This window comes from Platalea leucorodia (genome assembly GCF_965183815.1).
Source record: "Platalea leucorodia genome assembly, chromosome: 6".
NCBI lineage: Eukaryota > Metazoa > Chordata > Aves > Pelecaniformes > Threskiornithidae > Platalea > Platalea leucorodia.
The window spans coordinates 755,958-776,976 of record NC_138828.1 but is presented as its reverse complement, the minus strand read 5'-3'; the positions used below and the strand labels follow the sequence as shown (position 1 = coordinate 776,976).

Sequence of the window (21,019 nt, the reverse complement as noted above, 5' to 3'; positions counted from 1 at the left end):
GCCTGACATGTGGCGAATTGTTCTGAAATGATGGTGGCAGTATGTTACCAATTCCAAGGAAGCTTAAAGCCCTTATGCCCCACTCCTCCGCCACCCCCGCCGTACCCTAGCAGGACGAACCAGCAGAAGGCATGTAATTACTGCAGTTGTTAGAGGGAATTCATCCTCTTATAATCGGATGTCTCGAAAAAGAACATCAGAACAGGAATTTTCCTTGAAGACTGGGATCTTCTTATATGATTAAAGATGTTCCACCTGGCTTGCATTTGAGGGAAGAACAATTGTCTCCTACAAGATGCAAACCTGATTAGAAGTGTGGTAATCTGAACCGTACATGACAAACAGATGTTACTCGACATTTTGCGGCATTTTTTTTTATAAATATGTGGATCTGAAGAGCCTCTGCAGCACTTGCGGTTGAGAAGATGGCATGAAATCAACATGACAGAACACTTCATTTCGGAAATCTGTTTGGCCAGAGCATTAAATTGTCATTAACCAGGGAATTTTCCCTTTTGGGGCATAGGTTCTGCTCACAGTGCTCTTAGTATTTATTTAGTTTGCTAAGTTCTTTAGGAGTGAAGGAGGAGGAACTGCAGTGTAGAAAAACAAAAAACAAAATATTCCCGTCATGGCTTTAAAACTGGTAGCATTATGGAGCATATTTTGGCTTCTTTGCGTTGGTTTCGACAGCAGTCGGCTCTGATTTTTTTCTCCCTGTTGTTGGGACTAAGCCAAAGACACGGCAGGTGAGAAAGTGCGTGCAGAGATGGTTTCTTCCATGAGGTTTGGCTGTGTTAGACCAGAAACTGTTTCAGACTGGTACCTTAGACTGATGCCTGCTTGGGAAGATGCCTTTGTTTACAAGACCTCAGTGCAAACTGAAGAATAAAGCAAGACACTTGCGCTTCTCTGAACGATGCAAATGTAGGAGCAGTGAGGCCACTGCTCCAGAAATACTTCAGAGATGAAAGTGCTCCCTTCAAAACTGTGCAGCAGGAGCAGTTACCGCTCCCAGCGCCATCTCTTCGGAGGGTTGTAGGTGCTGGTTCTGAAATTTTAAAACTATTAAGCTGTTTACTATAGCTTGCGAGTTTCCAATCGCTGCAAAATTCATGTTTTTTTCAATCATTCTGAGTCTGTACACAATACAGTACCGTACATCTCCTGCTGCGATAAAAAAGCAATATTTGTCACTCTGGCAAGGAGAGGGGGGATAGGGAGGAATGGCAGGGCTAAAGAGCCAGAAATTCAGCAACCCTCTTCAGAAATCCTTTGTAGTCAAGTGAGGGGTTGGAAGCTGATGAGCTAATAGGCAGTTAATTGCCTGGTGCCGTGATGATGTGATGGCTGGAAAAAGAAATACGCTTGTAGTATCTTTGAGTGGCCTCAGCATGGAGATATTGCAGAAAATGTTTTCTTAGGTGAAGGCAGAGACAGTTACAAATACAGAGGCTCGAGCTCCTTTTGCCTGTGTGCGGCTTCGTTCTAGCCGTCAAGAAGGGTGTTGTATGCTGTCGTCAGCGTGGGATGGCTTGGCCCCGATGCCCTTAGTACAACAAGAGGCCACGCAACTGGCTAGTGCCGAGGCAGGGTGGGAAGTAGTGTAAAAATGCACAAGTACTTCAATTTTTCAGTGCTCTTGCTGGCTCTTCAGGCACCTCCCGTGTCTCTGTCAACGAGCAATGTGCGCGGCGTTTCCTAGAAGAGTGGTTCAGAGCCCCGCATGTGCGAACAACACGCGTAGCTTCGTACGTGATGAGCAGGCGGTCTTTGTCCTGACTGCAGAACAGGCATCTCCGGCAAGGGGGGCTGCTCAAGGGGTCGTTCCTGACTTCGTCCCGGTTTTGCTCGGGATAGCAGTTGTTACACTAGAGAAAGGAAATTTAGGATGCTAATCTAGATTCCTTAAAAACGAGGGCGTGTGGATGACTGATTCCCAAAATCACGTGCTGCGTGCTGTCAGCAAGAACAAGGGTTATAGATGGGTTTATGAAGAGGTGTAGGAATGGCTCGTGTGCCAGTACCAGTACATCGAGCGTGCTTTGGGAAGCCGTTCTGAGCGCTTTGCCGTGTGCGGCGCAGTCCTGTTGGATGCGTGTTCTGTCCAGAGGGCTCTGCTGCCGAGAGCTGAACATCGCGTGGCTCGAAGGACTTGTTCAGCAAGCCCGCGGCTGTTGGCAGGGGTCGGGTTTTTTGTCTTGTCGGCGTCCTTCGCGGTTGGTTTCCCAGCGAGTGTGGCTGGGGCAGCAATGAACAAATAACATTGAAATTTTTGGGGAAGTCAGGTATATTGGATATACTGTGGTTCGATTCTTGTCTTTAAAAAAAAAAAAAAAAAGTTTGTAAATGGTTTTCTGCTTGTGGAAATTATGTACAAAGGTATAACCATTCCTTGGGAGTGTAAATTCATGTGGGTATTGACATAGGTAAAAGGTTTGGTTTTTCTGTTGTGTAAGTGGTGGTAACATCTAACCTAGAAATATTTCCTTTTTCTTTTCCTTTTAAATGTAATCGTGTTTATGTTAACGTTAGTGTTCCAATAAATATTGGCAACAGCAGGATTTGGAGGATAGGGGGTTATATAGTGCCATGTGAAGGCTGTACCTTTGGGAAATCTAAAGCAAGAAGTCAAATAATCCAGATTCTAATTTAGCGGGTAAAGCAAATACGTAGTATTTAAAATTGCAGTAGATAAGAACAATCTGACACCAAAAGCCAAGAAGCAGCAGCTCAAAGCCCTAATCACCTGATGTTTTTAGTCATTCGGGTCATCTTGTTTTTAAATCCATAAAATACATTGCTGCGGAATTTTTATTCTTATTTTAAGTGTAATTGCGAAAGAGCAAAATGACTACTGAATGAAGAAATCTGCTATGAATTCCTTTTCAAAAAAGGAGGAAAGTGTTCTTGTAAAACTGAATATTCTGGTCTAAACTGGAGCAGAGAAAGAAAAAATCCGACTTGGCCTGGAAGTTGCATGCTGATTTCCTTGTGGAAGAAGAAATTACCTGAGAAATTATTGTGTACGTTACAAGAACAAGAGGGTCACAAACTGGGTTCTGGCTGAAGGTTTTTTTTCGGAGAAATAGCTGGCGCACCCGTCCATCCCCAGCTTTTTCGTTCCCGTGAGCACATCGAGCTGATGAACGTCAGCAGTTGTTTAACCAAGCCGTAAACGGAAGGCGTTCGTTCTGGTGGGGGGAGAGGGTCGGCAACCCGGCGCCGGGCTGTGAGCCGGGCTCGTCGCCAGCCGCTGTCACGAGGCCCGAGCCCGGTCCCCGGGTCTGCGTCGGGTGCTAGAGGCAGAAGCGGGTCTGTACCCAGCCCTGCGGCTGCAGGGTGGGTGTTGCACAGCACCTCGCTAGCGAAGGCTGCGAAGTGGGGTACGGGGATGTTCCTCACCGGGTGAAGCTTCAACTTAAGCTGTCGGTCCGAGTCCTCGCTGGGCAAGCAGAAACGCAGTTGGGTTTGCCGTTGTTCTGGTCCCCGTCTGAAGGTCGGTACCCACGTAACATTCAGCCTGGAGGGGCTGTGATATAGCCTCGCTTCGGAGGACGGCACACAAATTTTTGGTAGTTGCTGTGTGTCTGCAGAGAGGTGAATTATTGCCGTTATTAGCGTTACATGTTCAATTACACGTTCTTAAAGTAGCGCGGCTGACGTGCGATCTGTGTCCTAGGGAAAAGGGCATCTCGAGCACGTATGCTTTCCCCAGCTGAGGTCACGCGGTTCGCTTTTCCTCCTACTCATTCCCTTCAAACAGAAATCCGACGGTCCGTTACGCTCCCGAAAACATCTCTGCGCAGCAGCGGGGCTCCGACATAGGGAGGAACTTGTTGTGCCGAGTCTGACGAGTGCCGTGCCGATGGCGCTCTGCGGGCTTGTCTGGCCTGCGTGCGCTTCCCGCCTGTTCTGGTTACGGATGCAAGGTTTTTTCTGCTCCCGGTGTTTCGAAGCCAACCACCCCGCACAAGAGTCGGCAGTGGATTGTTCTTAGCTCGAGTTGCCAGATGGGAAATAGCGGGGTGAAGGTGTCGGAGTACCACGAAGACAGATTTCCTTCCCATAGAGAAGCTGAGCTGACAGATGCTATTTAGAAACAATCGAGAAAACAGTTCTCTCAAACTGAAGTTAAAGCAATAGCTTTTGGGGCCTGAACGGCTACACTAGAAGTTAGAAGGGGCTGAATCTGGAGCTTCAGTGTCACTAGAGAAAGAGACGTTCCCTAAGCATAGGTTTGACACGCCAAGGCAAGCGTTGCTTTCAAAAAAAAAAAAAAAAAAAAAAAAAAAAAAGAAGTCTCCCGCGTTGCTATCGCAGCGTGTTCTTCATGGGGAAGGCCCTGATGGAGAGAGGCCGTTTCTGCTGAAACCAAGGGGGAGCGCTTGGGGAGACCTTGCCAAATCCCCAAATGGCAGCGACCATCAAGCTTAATTCTCCGTGGCATTTGTGAGTCCAAATTACAGTTTTGGTCCTGATGAGGGGGAGAAGGGAGTATTGCAAACCAAGACATGTTTTGGAAAGTATCCTTGCCCCTGCATCTCCGTTTCCATATAGTTATGTTGGCCGATTGCCTTGCGATCTCCCCGTAGGGCTCGCTGTCTTGTCCGCGCCCCTTTGTATCCCTTAAAACACACTAGCGAGGCAAAAAGCCCCAAGCCCCACGTCTCAGTTGCGGCTGGTGGCGGGCTCCAAGCCCCGCTTGTTCAGCTCACGTAAGGAGTTGGTGCCCTCGAGGGCCGGACAGAGAGATCGTGACCTCCCGTCATCTCCCCTGCAGCTTGGACATGAACAAACTTCTCTCTTGCCCACTCCCGAATTTTCATAGAGCTTAGAGAAACCTAATTACCTTGGAGATGTCGCGAGGGATTGTCTCCTGCTGTAAAGCTTGGGAGAGGAAAGACTGGAGATCAACAGGGTGTCGTGCACTCGTTTCCCTTTTGAAACTACATTGAATATGTCAGTATTGCCACACGTATCCGACTGCGTGGTAAGAGCCTTAGTAGAATGGGCCCGTCTTGGAGAGCCTCTTCAAAAGGCAGGTTTAAGGGATGGTTTGTCAGCAAGGTGCATTTGCTTTCTGGTACGCAGAAGCTGCACCGCAGCCTGGTTGGCAGGCCAGCCGAGCAGAGCCCTCTGAGCTCTGCCGTTGCTGTAAAACGGTACCCGAGGTCTGAAGCGGAGTATCCGTAATCGCTAAATATTTTTCTTTTGCCTACGCTGGCTGTTTTCATGACTAGAGCAATGAGTTTGTCAGAACAGACTATCAAAGCAGAAGCACTTCAAGAAATAGGTAGTCTACTTTTAAAAAAACCCCTAAAATCGTCAAGCACACCGGCTCCTGTTTCCCTGGAGAGGAGCGGCTGCGTCCTGAGCCCGCTTACAAAGCTGGCTCTGGAGATCACCTGGGTCCGTCGGTCCCTCCTCCGTGCCCCAACAACACCACTATTGTGTTTGTAGAAGCCTTGTGCTTGAGGAGTAAAGCCAGAGGTTCTGACTACCGATCAGTTTTATGGGTGTTGTTTGAAATATTAGCTGTGATTTTACCTCATTTCCCTCAGTAAGTACAGAATGTGTGTTTGCATCAGCTCTTGGTACATGTGGCTATGGCGCGTGTGGAATAAGCGTTGACTTTAAGAGTGTATTTCAAGTTTTGTTTTGCATTTTTCTTCGGACCTGCAGGTTCCCCTGGAAAACAAGCGGATAACTCGGCCAGCAATCAAGGAAATAACTTGGGGACCCCAACCAAGGCTGGAAAACTGAGCCATGCTTTTAGAGATCCCCGGCCAGGGAGGAAAGCTGCAGAGGGACAAGTGACAAAAGGTGGCGATGAGTCAGAGAGCGATTTTGAATCTGATCCTCCTTCTCCCAAGAGCAGCGAGGAAGAAGAAGAACAGGAGGATGAAGAAGTCTTGCAAGGAGAGAATGGAGACTTCAATGATGACAATGATACGGAACCAGAGAATTTAGGCCACCGGCCTCTCCTCATGGACTCTGAGGAAGAGGTGGAGGAAGAGGAGGAAGAGAAGCAGAGCTCTGACTCCGATTCTGATCGAACCAAGCTCAACGCTGCGGAAGGGCTCCTGAGCAGCAGGTTCAGAGAGGGTGTGGGCAGCGGTGAAATCAAAGAACCCAGTTCCATGCATACGTCCTTGTCTGACGTGCCAAGTGCTGTAGTCAAGGTGAACCCTGGCCAAGAATTTGATGTGTTTGGGGCAGTGCCCTTCTTTACTCTGCAGCCTCAGGCAAGAGAGAAGATGGACAAAGATGTCTCTTCTCAGGTGGCTTTTCCCGGCCTGAACCAAGAGCAGGATGACTTCGATGTTTTCACAAAAGCCCCCTTCAGCAAAAAGGTGTCTCAGCAAGATGGCCAGGTGGCGGGAACGGAGCCCCTGCTCTCCCCCGCCTCTCCACGGAGCGTCGATATTTTTGGCTGCACCCCATTTCAGCCTTCCCTTCTCCCCAAGACCGGTGGGAGTAAAGAGGACCTGTTTGGGCTGGTTCCTTTTGAGGAGATCGCAGGGAGTCAGCAGCAGAAGGTGAAGCAGCAGCGTAACCTGCAGAAACTTTCTTCCCGCCAAAGGCGTATGAAACAGGAGGTCTCGAAGAACAACGGCAAGCGCCACCACGGCACCCCAACCACCACGAAGAAGGCGTTGAAACCGAGCTACCGCACCCCTGAGAGAGCCCGCAGGCACAAGAAAGCCGGCCGCCGGGACTCGCAGAGCAGCAATGAGTTCCTGACTATCTCGGACTCCAAAGAGAACATAAGCGTTGCGTTGACTGACAGCAAAGATCGAACCAACCCTCTGCAGACAGACGAGAGTCTGCTGGATCCTTTCGGAGCTAAACCCTTCCACCCGCCGGACTTGATGCGGCATCCCCAGCATCAAGGGTTTGGTGACAACCGCGGGGATCACGGCGCAGTGGTAGTGGCTGGTAGACCTAGGCAGAGCTCCTTGCACGGAGCCATTCACGGCGGTGACGGGCTAAAAACAGACGACTTTGGTGCAGTGCCCTTCACGGAACTGGTTGTGCAGAGCGCGCAGAGCCAGCAGCAGCAGGCGCTGGAGCTGGATCCCTTTGGAGCAGCTCCGTTTCCTTCCAAACAGTAAATGCTTCCAATGGGTTCCCCCCCCTCCACCTCTCTGAGTTACTTAATAGAGGTTCTAATTAGTGGCGTAATTTATCTGGTTGAATTGACAGGGACGTGGGTTGTACAGTGTATTCAAGGTCAAGAAGGCGTGGCCAGCTTGCACGATGAAATTTAGAACGATGGCAAATTTTTACTTTTTTTTTTTTTTTTTTGAGAGAGAAAAATAGAAAAAACAAACCAGGAGCATCATTTTGTTATGGCAGATGGCTCCCAGAATGAAAAGAAAAATCAGATACGAATCGTTGTCTGTCACTGACTTTGGGCCCTGGAACATATTGTCATTCTGCACTTTTGCGTTGCCTTTGCGGTCCTCTGCGATGCGCTGAGATGGAGAGAGGGGCACGGGCAGAGATCCCGTGAAAAACGTTTTCCGTACGTGCAGGTAGGCTGGTGGAACCACGGTGGTTCTTCGCGTCTCAGTCGCGCTAGACCTAAGAACCAAAATGTGCTAATATCCAGAGTGATCGGCTGGAAGTAGTCGAGTCTTTGCTTCCTAGGTGAAAACTACCTATATTAATCATAAAAATAAAGAAGCCGAGTCCTCGAGGGGCTGCGGCCCGGACTTGCAGAGCACGGCTAGGGCTTGGGACCTGGTAGGCATCTATGCAGCTGCAGACGTGAAAGGCGGATTATTTTTTACGTGTGCCTAACCGTTCAATTTTTGGTCTTTTTTTTTTTTTTTTTTTTTTTTTTTTTTTTACAGTAAGTGCCATTAACGTAAAATAGCAAACTGGAAGTTTAGAGTTAAAACTAAAGATACAGAGATTATAATGGTTTGCGAGACGAAAAGCCTGAATGTAGGGGAGTAACCCAGCCGGGAGGCAGCCAGTGGTTGCAGCACTTTGACGACTACTCAGTACGCTGGGAGGAGAGGCTGGCTTACGCGAGGAAATCATTTGGCACGTACGGAGTGTTTCACAGGACTTGTACGGTTGACTGTGAGACGCAACCGTTAGATTTATTTGATTAGAAATTGGGATTTGTGTCTGAAAATACCTTTTCTTTTCCTCTTGGATTTTTATTGCAAAGAAAACGTGTATTCTTTCAAACCTGTTGTTTTTTAAAACAATAATAATTTTATGAAACGACTGTAACCTAATATTGTCTTGTCATGAATCTATTATTGTACTTAAGCGTGTTTTATAAGAAAGTTTTGCTAAATGCACTGAGCTTTGAAGAAACTTCTCTGAACCTGCATTTGTTTGCCGCCAGCAGCAGTAAGCAGCGGGTGGCTTGCAGAAGCCGACGGCTACTGTAGCGACCTGCGTTTCACAGCACGACGCCTTACAGGCAGGACCCCCGTCCTGCCGCGCAGTACCTCTTGGACATGGGGTGCACGAGGCGCGGCCGAACACTCGGGAGCGTGCGGTGCCAGCGGGTGACGGGAAGGCGACGGGAGCGGACTCATCGAGGACGAGGTTTCGTTCCCGTGTTGTACAAGTACACCGTCCGCGGGGCGAGGACGACGCAGGAGGGTCCCGGTTGTCTGCCCTTTCGCCACGGCAGGCTTCAAGAGGAAGGAGGTGGTTCCTCTGCTTGTCTCAACTCGATACCCCGCTCTGCCGAGTGCTGATGAGGAGATAATTGGATGTTTCTATACGGAGGACGTAAGCGTTCGTGGTTGTGCGTCCCCCGCTTTCGCGGGAGGTCAAGTGAAATACGGAGGGTTGCGGATTTGTGTTCCAAGTCTCCCGCGGGTTATATCTTCGTCCTGAGATCTGTGAGGGGGTTTGAGGATCCCTTACAACAGTTGCTGAAAACAACACATTAAAACCAGGTCGCTGGACTCCTTTGGGGGTTAGTTCGCTAAAACGCTCCCTCGGATATATGTGAGATTGCTTCCCCTGGTCCTGGGATTCGAAAGTAGCTCGTAGGTATCTGTATACCTTCAGTACCTTTATCTTCCTCGTGTTCGTTTTTCTCACAGGGTGAAAGTGAAAGATTACAGCCGTGCTTGGTTACGTATCCTTTTTCAGGCTTAGAAACAAAGCTCTTAGGAGGTTATGAGTAGGAACGTTTCACCTCTATTTGCACAGGAGTTTCTTAGGCTTTATTACTGCTGTTCTCACCTGGGTTTTTTGTACCAAAGGCTGTAAGAAGCGCCCGCCAAGTTTTGTAGCATTTGCCGATACTCAGGTTAACCGTCTTTCCCCCCCCCCCCCCCCCCCTTTTCCTCTGTGCGTGCTTATGAGCTGCCTTCCTGCGGTGTCCTTCTGACCTGTTGGTTACCTGCCTAAAGAGCTGTCGGAGCCGAACACGATGACAAATGGGGCAGGCGGGTGGAAACACAACGAGAATAAAACAACAGGCAAGGGACCCGTGGCCTTAAATGCGGCTGGTCCTGGCCGACGCCATGCTGGCCGCTGCTTTCCCTGGTGGCAAAGCAACTTCGGGGCTTGCTCGGCCGTTCGGTGCCGGAGGACGGGGCTGACGAGGCGCGTGGGACGGGGCTCGGCTCCCCTGCCTGGAAGGAGAGGTGGTCCCACGGTGGACGCACAGGGAGGAGGCTGCGCGTCGGCAGACGTGGCGTGGGCCTGGGTATTCAGGTCAGCGGCGGACAGAAGGAAGCGCGTTTGGTTTTTGCCTGTTTAGCCCGAGACGTGAGGCTGAGGAGCGCTACAGGTTTTCCTTGCGCGGCGGGTTGGTTGGGTTTTTGGCAGAGGGGCCGTGAGCGGTCGCGTTGCGGTCCAGGGAAGCTGGAGTGAGATTGTACGCAGGGACTGAGAGACGAGAGAGAAGCCAACTGTAAACCCAAGTTGCTCTAAAACTGGCGCCGTGCCTCTGGCTGCATATGAGTTATGGCCGATGACACTTGCTTTATAATGGCCTTAATAAACCTTGTTCTTTGTATCCTAGTTAGGAAACAGGTTTTTGCATCCATGTAACTTTTTCGTTTCTAGAGTTAAAATTATTTTATCCTTTCTTGTGACTGAGAAGAGATTAGTGTGCCTCGCTAAGTTGCCTTTGCGTGGTATATATAGTTTATAGACAGCTAAACCCGAGTTTGGGTTGAAGTTCAGCTGAGATCCACTGTTCAACAGAGACGCGAGGTGGTACTGTCGGGGAACGTGATACCCTTTCGCCTTTATTTGGTGCGTGTGCGTGCCGCGGAGCGTACCGCGACCTTGCCTGAAATACGGGAAAGACCTTGCTGCGCTAGACAGGTACCGAGCTGTCTGTGAAGACGATAACGGCGAGGTAAGGAGCTGACGCTTCCCTTCCCACAGAAAATATCGATGGATTCGGACAGCTTTTCTTTCAGCGCGTTGAATGACTGAACCACAGGCCTTTTAGAATCAGCTGCTCGAGGGAGAGAATCTGTCAAAAGGTACTAAGAAGCCCTTAACGGCTGCGGTCGCGGAAAGAAAGATGAGGCGGTCGCGTTTCTCCGCAGGCTCTCGGAGGGCCGGGAGGTGTGCGCGGCTGCTCGGGCCGCCCTGCCCGAGGTGGGACCCGACACCGGCAGCTTGGGAGGAAACAACTCGTGACCCCGCCGGGCGCCCCGGTTAGCGAAACCAAGTACTGTGAAAATAAGTTGATATATTTGCTACTGTGAGAATAAGAGTTTATCTGGAGTTTTTTATACTATATTGTGTATTTTTATATACGAAAAGTATATATAAAATATACACGTGCTCGCACACATCATGTATCTCTTGGAGTTGCTGTGTTTTTAGTACCACAGCCGCCGCAATCACTTGCGTGTGACTTGAGGGAGTGACTGTGAGTCAAAGCTGCAAAAGACAAAACGTGCAAAGGGTGGCTGCTGCGTTACTTTTCTATAGTGCTTAGTTCGAAAGGAAAATCAAGGAAATTGTGTGTATAGCTAAATTTGTGACTAAGGCATCACCTAATATTAAAGAGCGTAAAAACTGTTTTGAAATTGCTGGCGTTCAGCTTTTAAGTGCACTTTCCTGAACTACACTTCCATTTCTTGTTAGACTTCAAGTTTCTAAAGCTTTTTTGTGTACCACTAAACAGAGAACTTTTAACTTTTTTGTGAAACTGATGTACATCATAAAATCCTTGCAGTTGTTAAATAAACAAACGTGATAACAGTGACTTTGCAGATCTCCTTAAACATTCGATTGTTACGTATTCACATTTAGGCTTCAGTTTACTCCCTACGAGCGATGCTGCTTCTGCCGATTGCTTTTTGCGGCTGTAGGCTCCCGTCGCTCTTTAAGAAATGTTTTTACAGACTGGTATTTGCTGCCCAGTCGTCTTTCTTCGTCCACCTTGTTGAAAACCTGTTGATCACGCGCCATTTTTACTTCCCTAGGTTCGGCGTTCCTCTTTGGAGCCTTCCTGCAGCACGGTTCTGGAAGGATGCGCTCCCATTCCGAGGCGGTAACCGAAGCTCGGTCCCTTTTCCGTAGCCAAAATGTTAAGTTCAGCTCCCAGTGCTAGCTCTGTGCGTGTAGTTCTGCCCCTAACCTTCTAGGCAGAATTTAAATGTGATTTGCCCCCCTTCTTCCCATTGTTTACTAGAGCAGTTTCTTGTGGATGCTGCTTGTACTGATTTTACTCTTAGGTAAGCTGAAGTAAGGATGAAAACGGTCAAGAAAAGACGGAGCGGCAGCGGGACGCAGTTACTACAGAGCAGCTCCCGTCCTGACTGTTCTGTCTCCTGCCTGTTGCCTGTTTCAGTCTCATTTGGTTCCAAGCAAATCCAGAAGGAAACACAGCTTAACTGGAGGCTTCAGCTTAAATGGAAATGAACAACCGAGGCTGTTCGATTCTTGCTTTAAAGCAGGTCTTCATGGATCACGAGGTCTTTTCAGTCTGCACGCTGCCTGTGGTTTAAAGGCTTGGCAGAGGGCGAGAGGCAGAAGGCATGGGGCAACCCTGAGGGTTACTGGTAACAGCCTTCGGCGAGCGCTGGCCCCGTGCTGCAGGGCGGGATGAGAAGGGCGCGCGGTCGTCCCTGCTGGCTGCGGGCGCCGGCGGGACACGGGCACAGGCAGGGCGTTTCTGCCCCTGCCCGCGCTGACAGAGGCTTGCTTTGTTCTCAGCCCCTGCAGTTACAAAAGCAGTTAGAAAATGCTCTGGCTCTGAGGTTTTTTGTTTTCTTTTTGCAGCGTGACTGCTACCACTTGGTTTCTCATCCCTGGTTTTTGCATGCGGTCAAACTTCTGTTAGGGCAAAAGCACATTTAGGAAGTTGTGGTGGGACAGAGCTTTGTTGTTTCAGTCTAAGCCGCGTCAGGATGAACCTTTCCTCCTTTTGGGAAGGACACAGCAACCGAAATGGCCGCAGCTCGTAAGAGGTGAATGAGGCCCTGCCTGGAAACTATCGGGCTCGAAAGGCGGTAGGTTGCGAGGCTGAGTTTATCCGCAGATTCATCTAGAGATGCTCCTCTGAAAACGCCTATAGCGCAGTACCTACCATGAGTAGTGTATATTACACACAACCCAGGAATAGCGCAGGTCGCACACCTGCCCTCCCTCTCCGCGCTCCGCCTGGACGATTCAGGAGACAGGCTCCGACTATATGCACAACCCGGGGCGCTGCGAAAAGCCTGCAGGGTTGAGAAATTCACATCTGTCGTTGTACTAGGTGAGATTCAAGAAGGGTGTTACTGCATGTAAACATCCAACAAACAAGTTTATTTACAGGTTCAGTATGTACAGAGAGACCCTCATGCAGCTGGATCGGTTTTGTCAGGGCAGTGACAATGTACAGCTTTGCAGTCAGTTTCCTTATCCAGTCAAAACTGCTACAGTAGTTAGAGTTTACATAAAAAAAATACATTAGCAAACTATAAAGTCAGTATGCTTTCAACACACAAACACGTATTCTTCAAATATTGTTCATGTAACACTGGAAACAAGCTTTTATACTTGCAAGGTCCTTCTCAGGCTCCAATAGTAGTAATTAGTGCACTTGAAACTTGCTTGGCTGTCAAGTTTAAAACAAACAAACAAAAAAACATCAGTGTTTACACTGAAAGGCTCAAAGGTCTGGGGGTTGAATCGTAAATGCCAAGTCCGTTCTTGCCAGTACTTGCTCCTGGAGTTGGAAAAAAACCCCAACCCCCCCACGGAACTTAACGGACAGCTAGCGTTGCCCTCCAGCATCCCAGCAGAGAAGCGAGTACCCTGCTTTCTCCATCCCCGATGAGCGTTCAGCTGCCTGACCGTACGCTTCCATCGCTGTTCCGCGTCTCCTTGGCACGCCCCTGACGAGGAAGGCTGAGGGAGCTGGGCTTGTTTCGCCCCCGAGGGAGGAGGCAGCGTTGGGGGGACCTGCCAGCAGCCTGCCCGCCCCGAGGAGGGCGCTGCAAAAAGCCAGCCGCTCCCCGCCTCTGAGTAAGCTCCATCCCATCCCGGGACAACCCTCCCCAGAGGAAAGAGGCAAGGGCATAGCGCTGACAAGGCCGAGGGGTCTTTAAGGCCTTCTCGAGTGTTACGCAGCTTTCAGCAGGGCTGCCTATAAGGCTTTCCGAGCCCGCTGCGAGGCAGCGTCGCTCTCCCCGCGCCTCAGGTGTGAGGCAACTGCTCTGAAATCTTACAAGGCCCCTCTCGGCGCGTATGAAGCTGGCTGTGCTCAGACAATGGCAAAAGATGAGAGAAAACGCTGGGACGCTATCGAAGGCCGCGCCGCGGGTAAGACGGGGAGTTGTAGCGAGGTCAGCGAGGGCAGTTTCTAACCCCAGAACAGAAGGGTGCTGCCTGCAGCCAAAGCAGAAAGAGTTAGGCTAGCTGCCGCTTTCTAAGGCTAGCCGTGCCGCTGCAGTCGCGTCTTGCAACAGCTCTGGTCCCAAACTTGAACCGCTTAGGATTAAGTCCGAACAGCATCTTGAGGCAAGCAGAGTAACCCCCAAATGGCTAATGCTGACTAACGTCTGATGGTGCGAAGCAGCAGCATTTGCTAGCGCTGCGCAACTGAACTGTGAACACAGGCACAGCTGCTATACAGCAGCCGCTTAAGAATGTTGGTTCTAACCCCAAAATCCAAACTATTCCAGTCCTATTTGAAAAACTGGCAGCCACTGAGCTTAATCACGCTGAGCTACAGCTACCCCATAACCTGGGTGTTTCATGTCTCCCCAGTGTTGCGTTGATGAGAGGTGGTTTCACGACAGATTCTAAAACCCAAGGCAACCTTTTTGCTGTGGAAAGCGTAGGGCGAGAAGTCATTCTCAGTAACAAAGTCTGCACGTACGGTATAATACATCACACCTCAAAAGGCCAAAGTTCAGTGATTTGAATCCCCAGCAGGGTCAGACTCAGGGTGTGTTATTTCATCCTGTTAAACAAATGAAACTTAAAAAAATTCTTAGCGACTGCAACGTAGTAACAAACATGAAGACGCAGGCTTAGTGCTACTCCTGATATATTTTAGAATGCTAATTCCAAGTTACCGAAGGGATCTAGAGAAATTTCTTGAAGTGATGGCCCCACCCGTATTGGGGGAGGCAATTTTTAAGATCTGAAATGAAGACATAGCTATGGCGGGTGACCTGTGATCTCATCTTCCAGAAAAAGGAAAAGAGCTTGTCCAGAAAAGAGTCCACCGATTTCGATTTTGTACGTTACCGTACCGATGCTGAAGCGTAAGCACGTCATTCAGACAAAGACTCTGCGGGATGCAACACGCTGTACCGCTGCGATTTACATCCAAGACGGGGTCCGACAGTTACCACGGTTTTACAAGCAGGCTGTCAGGAGCAGTTTCTTCACTATGCGCTTGAACACAACCTGAAAACCTGGTACCTGGGCCTGTTAGCTCAGCAAGGGCAGTTACTTCTGTTGTTCGTGTTTGCCAAGCAAAAAAAATACTGCTGCGATCCGAATGCTGAGTTTTACAGCCCCCCTCTCCGTTGATCCACTCCAGGAAGACCTGTTTTGTACTTGAATGCAGATCAGGAAATGAATGTCAGATCCTGGGCACCGCTGTTGGTTTTTTTTTCAAAGCTCCTAATAACATAGTGTCCCAGCAAGCGGGTAACAGTCCAGGAGTCAGGAAAGGAACTGCCTCAGTGCTTAACTTCACAGCTCAGCTCATTAGGGAAGGCCCAGACCCTCCAAGTCAGAAATTTCATCGCCGTGCCTCTGAAATACAGCGGGGAAACAAGTTTAGTCACTTAGTACATGTATGAAATTATCAGCTCTTGCGTGATTTCCAAAAAACCCAGATCAACGCTTAGTAGGCTGAAAACCTGACAAAAGCCCGAGGAAAAGACTACTTTGGAAGAAATAGTAATGACTGCTTGAGGCGATTAAAATTGTGAAACAGAGCTGAAAGGGATCTGGCAGAGCTCTGTCCAGCCTGTTCTCAAACGCTGCTCAAGGGCGCTGCCGTCTCGTGGAGCGTCCTGCAATCCAGCAGTACAGGGAGCAGAGGGCCTGGCATCAGGATCGCTACTTTTTCATTTACAAGCAAGTATTACACCAATCGGCATTTTCTTTGGGGAAGCTAATTAGGGAGGCTGTGCCAAGTTAAAGCCAGGATTATTTAACCCAGTACTTGTTAGAATATCCTATCCCCACGGGTACGAGAGCTGCTGTACCTTCCCTCACACGTCTGCGCTGTACTCGGGACAGGGCTTGCTGTGTCGATATTGCATGATGTACACCGTGGACTGATGCCACCAGTACAGCATCACCACTGCTAGGATATGCCACACTTGGTGACTCGAGCCGAGGTAGTTCAGCTGTCCTGTGGGGAAGAAAAAGGGCAAGTGGTTACGTTGTTAAATCTGGCAATAACTAACTCATGCAAGGCAATTCGCAATCCGTCTCCTCTGAAGCTCAACTATACGCTCCGCTTGCGGGGAGGCAGTGCAAGTTCTTTAACGAACTTGATCAGAAGTCGCCTGCCTTCTCTTGATGCAAATACACGCAACGCTTTACTCCATATGGGAATGCTTCACAGAGAACACGGTCAACCTGTTCTCTCACAGGAAGGTCAGGACTCGCAGCAAAGACTGCGACACTGCAAGAAGCTTAACTGCAGAAAAAACACCCAGAAGAGGATTTCCTACCTGGGAAGTATCTTTCTGGAACTTTGGAAATATAGAAGAGAAAAGCTACAGCAGCGATGAAGTACATGACAACTACACGCGGAGCAAACTCCTGCAAAAGAAAAGGAAGCTCTCCTATTCTGTTAGAAGGTAAAAATAGGAAAAAAAAAAAAAAGTCCCTAAAGATAAAAAAGAAAAAGGCATGACAAAGCTGAATCTTACTTCACTGTTTATGTTATCTATGGACAAAATCCAACAGGGAAGCAAAGGTCAAAGTTTGGGAAAATCCGAGTGGGAAGAAACTTGTTTTATCATGCCCTCTCTGCTTCAATACGCAAGCTGCTTAGTGTTTCTGCGCAGCCTGCAGCAGACGTGAAATTTGTCAGTAAAAGGACGTCTTCCAATACCCTGCTCTTACACGGAATGGCCGGGATAAGCGAGGAGGATGATTTCAGTGCAAAATCTCATTTACCGGCTGGGATTGCGGCCGCTAGAACCCGAGGCCACAGGAGTACTACATACCGGATGGTAAATCATCAAGCAACCCATTCGCGAGTTGCTTTTTGTTTTCCTTAATGGAAAGTTTTGTTACCAGAAGTGCAGCATTTTTCTGCAATATGGAAACAAAATGCCTACCATACCTACCGTTCTGCCATGCCAGAAGAAACTAAATGGGGGAAGACGTGGTGGTGGTGGGGTAATTACCGTTTATCTGATTTTTAGAAGGCCAGTGTTAAGCGCCCTGTCTAAAGACTACCTATGTTCATAAACGTTGCTCTTCCACATTCAACAGCAGCTCTGGACCGGGCTAAACCATCACCCAGGTGACAGTCCTCCAGCAGGGCCAGTCTAGGAATGCGCACAGTTACGGCTTACTGTGAAAAAGAAACGTTTTCTTCAGCACAATTAGCTCTTCCTGGGTAATTGCAACGCTTTCTGGGGTTTTCATACAGGGGCATACTTTACTGTCTTTAGCTGTTCTGTGCTGCTGTTTTTCAGAGCATAGTTCTAAGCGGTAAAACAAGAACAGGAAAACAGTTCAGTAACCTCCCAGCGATGTTCAATGAGGGTTGCGGAAGAGACAAAGGGCTGAGTAGGCAAATACTGATTTTTCCTGCCAACCCAGGGAACAGAAGGGGAAGCAAATAATCATCCCATCAGTGTCTCCTGGTTTCCCCATTCTGCTCTGGAGCGGCGGAGGCAGACAGCCCGGGGCGCTCGCGCAGCCCGACGGACTGCTTCCCGCCGCGCAGCTGAGTCAGCGCTTCGCTCCCGTCCCTCGCCCTGGGGTGAGCGAGGGTGCGGCCCACCTACGCGGGCTGCTCCCTCCCTCAGGCAGGAACGCTCCGGCACATTTGTACCCGGTTTTCATTCTCACGGTGCAGCTGTAAATCAGTAAAGCAGATTTCATCTGCTCAACCCATTTACTGCTTCTCAATAACTTTCTAAGTGTTTGCATACGGATCGTATCGTCCGACAGAATTCTCTGCGTCACGAAATTTTCATTACCGCTGCTTCCCCCTCGTTTCCCGAAGGGTAAGAGGACGGAAGGAAGACGTCAAGTGAAAAGCAAAAGGGCCTCTTATGTCCTTCTTTTTTTCTTTTACCTGTACAATAGACGCACCAATGCCGCCGTTGAGCCAAACCCAGTGGACGGTGGGAATAATGCCGTATCCAGACACAGAGCAAAAGATGATGGAGCGCAGTCTGTGCCACTGTTGTGTGAGGTAACTGGGATGAATCTGAGCAAAAAACACTGCCAAGATCATTGCCAGCACAGTGATTAAATATACCTGACGCCAGTACTGAGAAAAAAGAGAAACAAGAGCAAGTTTGCGGGTGTTCTCATCACGTGTAAAAGTAAACTCTGGGTAGAAAGTCTGCATTACTAAATGTAATGATCTATCAATCACTGTCACTGCTGCGAGCAGAAATGATGGGGCTCGCATGAATGGGCTTGTGTTTATCAAGTGACGGCGAGGGGAAGGGACTCTACTGCTCGGGTACACCGAGTAGAACATCCTTTATTCCACGCACCGCCTTCACCAAAACATTTTAAATACACCTCTGCCTAAGCAGACTTGTTCGACTACCCGATCGCTGCATCCGTTGCAGACATGGATGTCATCTAGGCTTTTCAAGGGAACTAATTTTACTCGTCCTTTATTAAACGAAGAGAAAATAAGCTCGTTTCTGCCTCATGTAAGCTACCTGGAGGGAAACGGTTGAATTAGTTGTGATGGGGAGACATCCCATCATCAGCCTCACGCATTTGACAAAGGCAGGACCTGTAAAGTTTACCCAGCCTTCATAGAAATTTAAAAGTTTTCTTGAGGCTTGTGTGATTGACAGCTTGAAAGGAAAACCTCAGTAGGCCTATCACTTCAGCAAGCAAAGTTCTGCTTGTGTCAGAAGGAACTTGGTTCAGTTTCCATCTCCGTCTCCTGGCTAATGTTCTGTTCGGACACTGCAATGAAACCCCTTCCCACGGCATGGAAACTACAACAACGAGACCGCGGGAGCTAAACCTTACATGAACAAGTGCTTCAAACTTACGTTATTACAGTAAAATGCATAAAACACGCCTGACACGTAGCAGCCCAGGATGCCAATGGAAATCCCCGCGTAATCTAAGGCCATCCATCGTCGGCTGGTCTTCTCTGAGCGGTGACAACAGAAAAGATGATATCCTACTGAGCAAAGCATACAGACCTATACAAACATTCAAACAAGGATGCATTAATCTCTTCAAAATTAACAGGCAGTATAGCAAGCTTAAACGCCGAAGCTTAGAGCGCGCGATCGACCCGTTACGCCTTTTGCAGTGCAACTTGGTGTAGGCAATTATGATTCCTGCCAGTAATCAACAGAAACTAGCGTAAGCTTCTCTGGCAGACTGAAGAAGGAACAGAAAACTTTGCAAGACTTGATAACCCCAAGCTGCAGAGCTACAAAAATGGGGCTGTTGAGGCCTAGACTGTGAGGCCAAGCAAAAAGCCGGTACGCCAGGGAGCACGGCCACGTCCGCACGAGCACAGCGGGTCAGTGAGTTCTGCTTGGCCAAACCACCGCAACCAGAAACCAAAGCCTGAATCTGCCCTGACTGCCTGACCCCCAAGTTACTTCAGTGAGGGAACACACAAGAAATTAAACTCCTACGCACGGGCTGCTTATTTCCTTCTAGCCTGGCATCGAAATTTTTCCCTGAGAAATGTTTTTTGTGTTTCTCTGCAACCCTCAACAGCAGTAGGGAAAAGCACAAGAGCAGTGCTTTCCAAGCCAGCAAGGGAGCTTTCCCTGCTTCTAGCTATGCAAAGGCATCCTGGCCTCTTCAGGGAAGATATACAGCGCCCTTTAGCTCCTCACGCTTTTTCAGGGACAGCATACTTGACAGGAGCTTCAGCGGTCAAATGCTGACATGCTTGAAGTCTGCTGTTGCGAACAGATTTCATCTGACACAGAAGGCAAGCCGTTCGAATACAAGCCCTGCTGCCCTTCCCGAGCAGCGTCAGGCCATGGCGGATTTTCATGTCCCGGTGGGTGACCCCCTGCAGCAGCAATCGATGCCGTCTGGGAGGCACATCAGACCCGACTGACCCCCAGCGCCCAGCTGAAGCTGTGAAACGTGGCCTGGGAGAACTCAGATGTTTTTCACAGGCCCTCTCCTACGCCAGCTATGCTCAGTCCTCTCCGGTTTATTCCATAGATTAAACAGGTCAAAATCAACGCAAGCACCGAGCTTGTCAGTTACCTTTAAAAGCAACGCAATTTAAAAGATGCTTTCCCAGCTCTGACCCGAGTCCAGCATGCTCTGCAGTGCCTGTAAGCACTGCCAGCGGCCTTTAACGCCCTCCCCTTCTCAAGGAAGGCGCTCCCCTGAGGAAGCTCCCCGGCCCCTACCTGGAAGCAGAAGAGGCAGACGGAGCAGATGACGAAGTCCTCTCGGGAGGCGCCGGCGGCCGGCAGGACGGCCGTCAGGTCGTAGATGCCCAGCGTGAAGAAGAGGACGAAGCCGAGCAGGTGGCTCCAGATGTTGACGGTCTCGTTGGAGAGGATGAAGAGGCTGCGAGGAGACACAACGGGGGAAGGGGTGGGGGGGTGGGTGTGTGTGGGGCGGGGCTCGGCCCGCCGGGCCCGGGGCGCCGGGGGTGCCCTCACCTCTTGAGGCAGAGGCGGGAGGGCAGGTAGGCCCGGTAGCCGTCGGTGATGTAGGGGTTGTCCTTCAGGAAGACGGGGATCTGCTCGTAGGTGTAGAGGCGGATGCCGCGGGGCACCAGCACCGGCCAGTACTGGTAGCTGCCCAGCTCGATGTAGTGCGCGCTCCGCAGCAGCTTCTGGTGCATCCTGCCCGCCGCGCCGCCTCAGCGCCCCGCCGCCGCCCCGCCGCCGCCGCATCGGACCGCCCCGCCCCGCCCCGCCGCCGCTCCCCTCACGGGCCGCCGCCCGCGGGGACGGCCCGCATCGCCCGCCGGCCTCCCGCCGGCCCGGCCCGCCCCCTGCTCCGCGGGACCGGCCTGAGGGCGCCGGCCGCGGCGGGAAGGGGAGCCAGCGCGTCGCCGGGCGATGACGTCAGAGCGCGGCGGCGCCTGCGCCGTGGCGGCAGCACGTGCGGCGGGCGCGCGGGGGCGCCCCTTCCCGCCCCGCCCCGCCCCGCCGCGCGCGGGGCGGCCGTTGTCCCCCCCGCCCCTGGCCGCCCGGCTCCCGCCGCCCCTGGCGGGGAGCGCCGCCGCCGCGATGCGGGCGGAAAGGGGCGGGCGGGGCGTTCCTCGCAGCCTTCGGAAGGCGGGCGGTCTCGAAACGCGGAGGTTTCAGCTCGGGTGAGAGGCCGGGTGCGCCATGCCCGCGAGGGCCCCGCGCCGGGGGGAAGCGGTGCAAAATGCCGCCGTCGCCGT

At 50.5% G+C, this 21,019-nt stretch overlaps 2 protein-coding genes across 9 annotated transcripts in view; one reads left to right on the top strand and one right to left on the bottom strand.

Moving 5' to 3' along the window:
- BMP2K (BMP2 inducible kinase) overlaps positions 1-11,042 on the top strand; it is a 65,584-nt gene extending 54,542 nt beyond the window's left edge. For 3 of the 5 annotated variants that reach the window (XM_082315719.1, XM_082315720.1, XM_082315718.1), the window contains one exon: positions 5,686-11,042. In XM_082315719.1, the coding sequence (XP_082171845.1) occupies positions 5,686-7,118 (1,433 nt within the window). In that variant the 3' untranslated portion in view covers positions 7,119-11,042. The remainder of the gene's footprint in view (positions 1-5,685) is intronic. The other 2 variants (XR_014228563.1, XR_014228564.1) reach the window with 2 other exon arrangements.
- Positions 11,043-12,753: 1,711 nt separating this feature from the next.
- On the bottom strand, positions 12,754-20,506 carry PAQR3 (progestin and adipoQ receptor family member 3). Of its 4 annotated transcripts, none has more exons than XM_082314944.1 (7): positions 20,286-20,506; positions 20,028-20,190; positions 18,684-18,839; positions 17,735-17,932; positions 16,149-16,239; positions 15,675-15,823; positions 12,754-15,216 (listed from the first exon to the last, which is right to left on the bottom strand). In XM_082314944.1, exons 1-6 carry the CDS (start codon positions 20,468-20,470, stop codon positions 15,681-15,683), a joined length of 936 nt encoding a protein of 311 aa, XP_082171070.1. In that variant the 5' UTR covers positions 20,471-20,506; the 3' UTR covers positions 12,754-15,216; positions 15,675-15,680. The 4 variants fall into 4 exon arrangements, 2 of the variants coding, with proteins under 2 accessions (XP_082171070.1, XP_082171071.1); XM_082314945.1 differs by having other exon boundaries at positions 17,735-17,869; XR_014228482.1 differs by lacking the exons at positions 12,754-15,216; positions 15,675-15,823 and adding an exon at positions 16,885-17,135 and having other exon boundaries at positions 16,163-16,239.
- Positions 20,507-21,019: the final 513 nt, after the last annotated feature.

Coding starts and splice junctions, on each gene's coding strand:
- PAQR3 (XM_082314944.1), bottom strand. CDS start 20,470: ATGCACCAGAAGCTGCTGCGGAGCGCGCACTACATCGAGCTGGGCAGC. Junction 20,191..20,285: donor TCCCGCCTCTGCCTCAAGAG/GTGAGGGCACCC, acceptor GTCTCCTCGCAG/CCTCTTCATCCTCTCCAACG. Junction 18,840..20,027: donor TCTGCCTCTTCTGCTTCCAG/GTAGGGGCCGGG, acceptor ATGTTTGTATAG/GTCTGTATGCTTTGCTCAGT.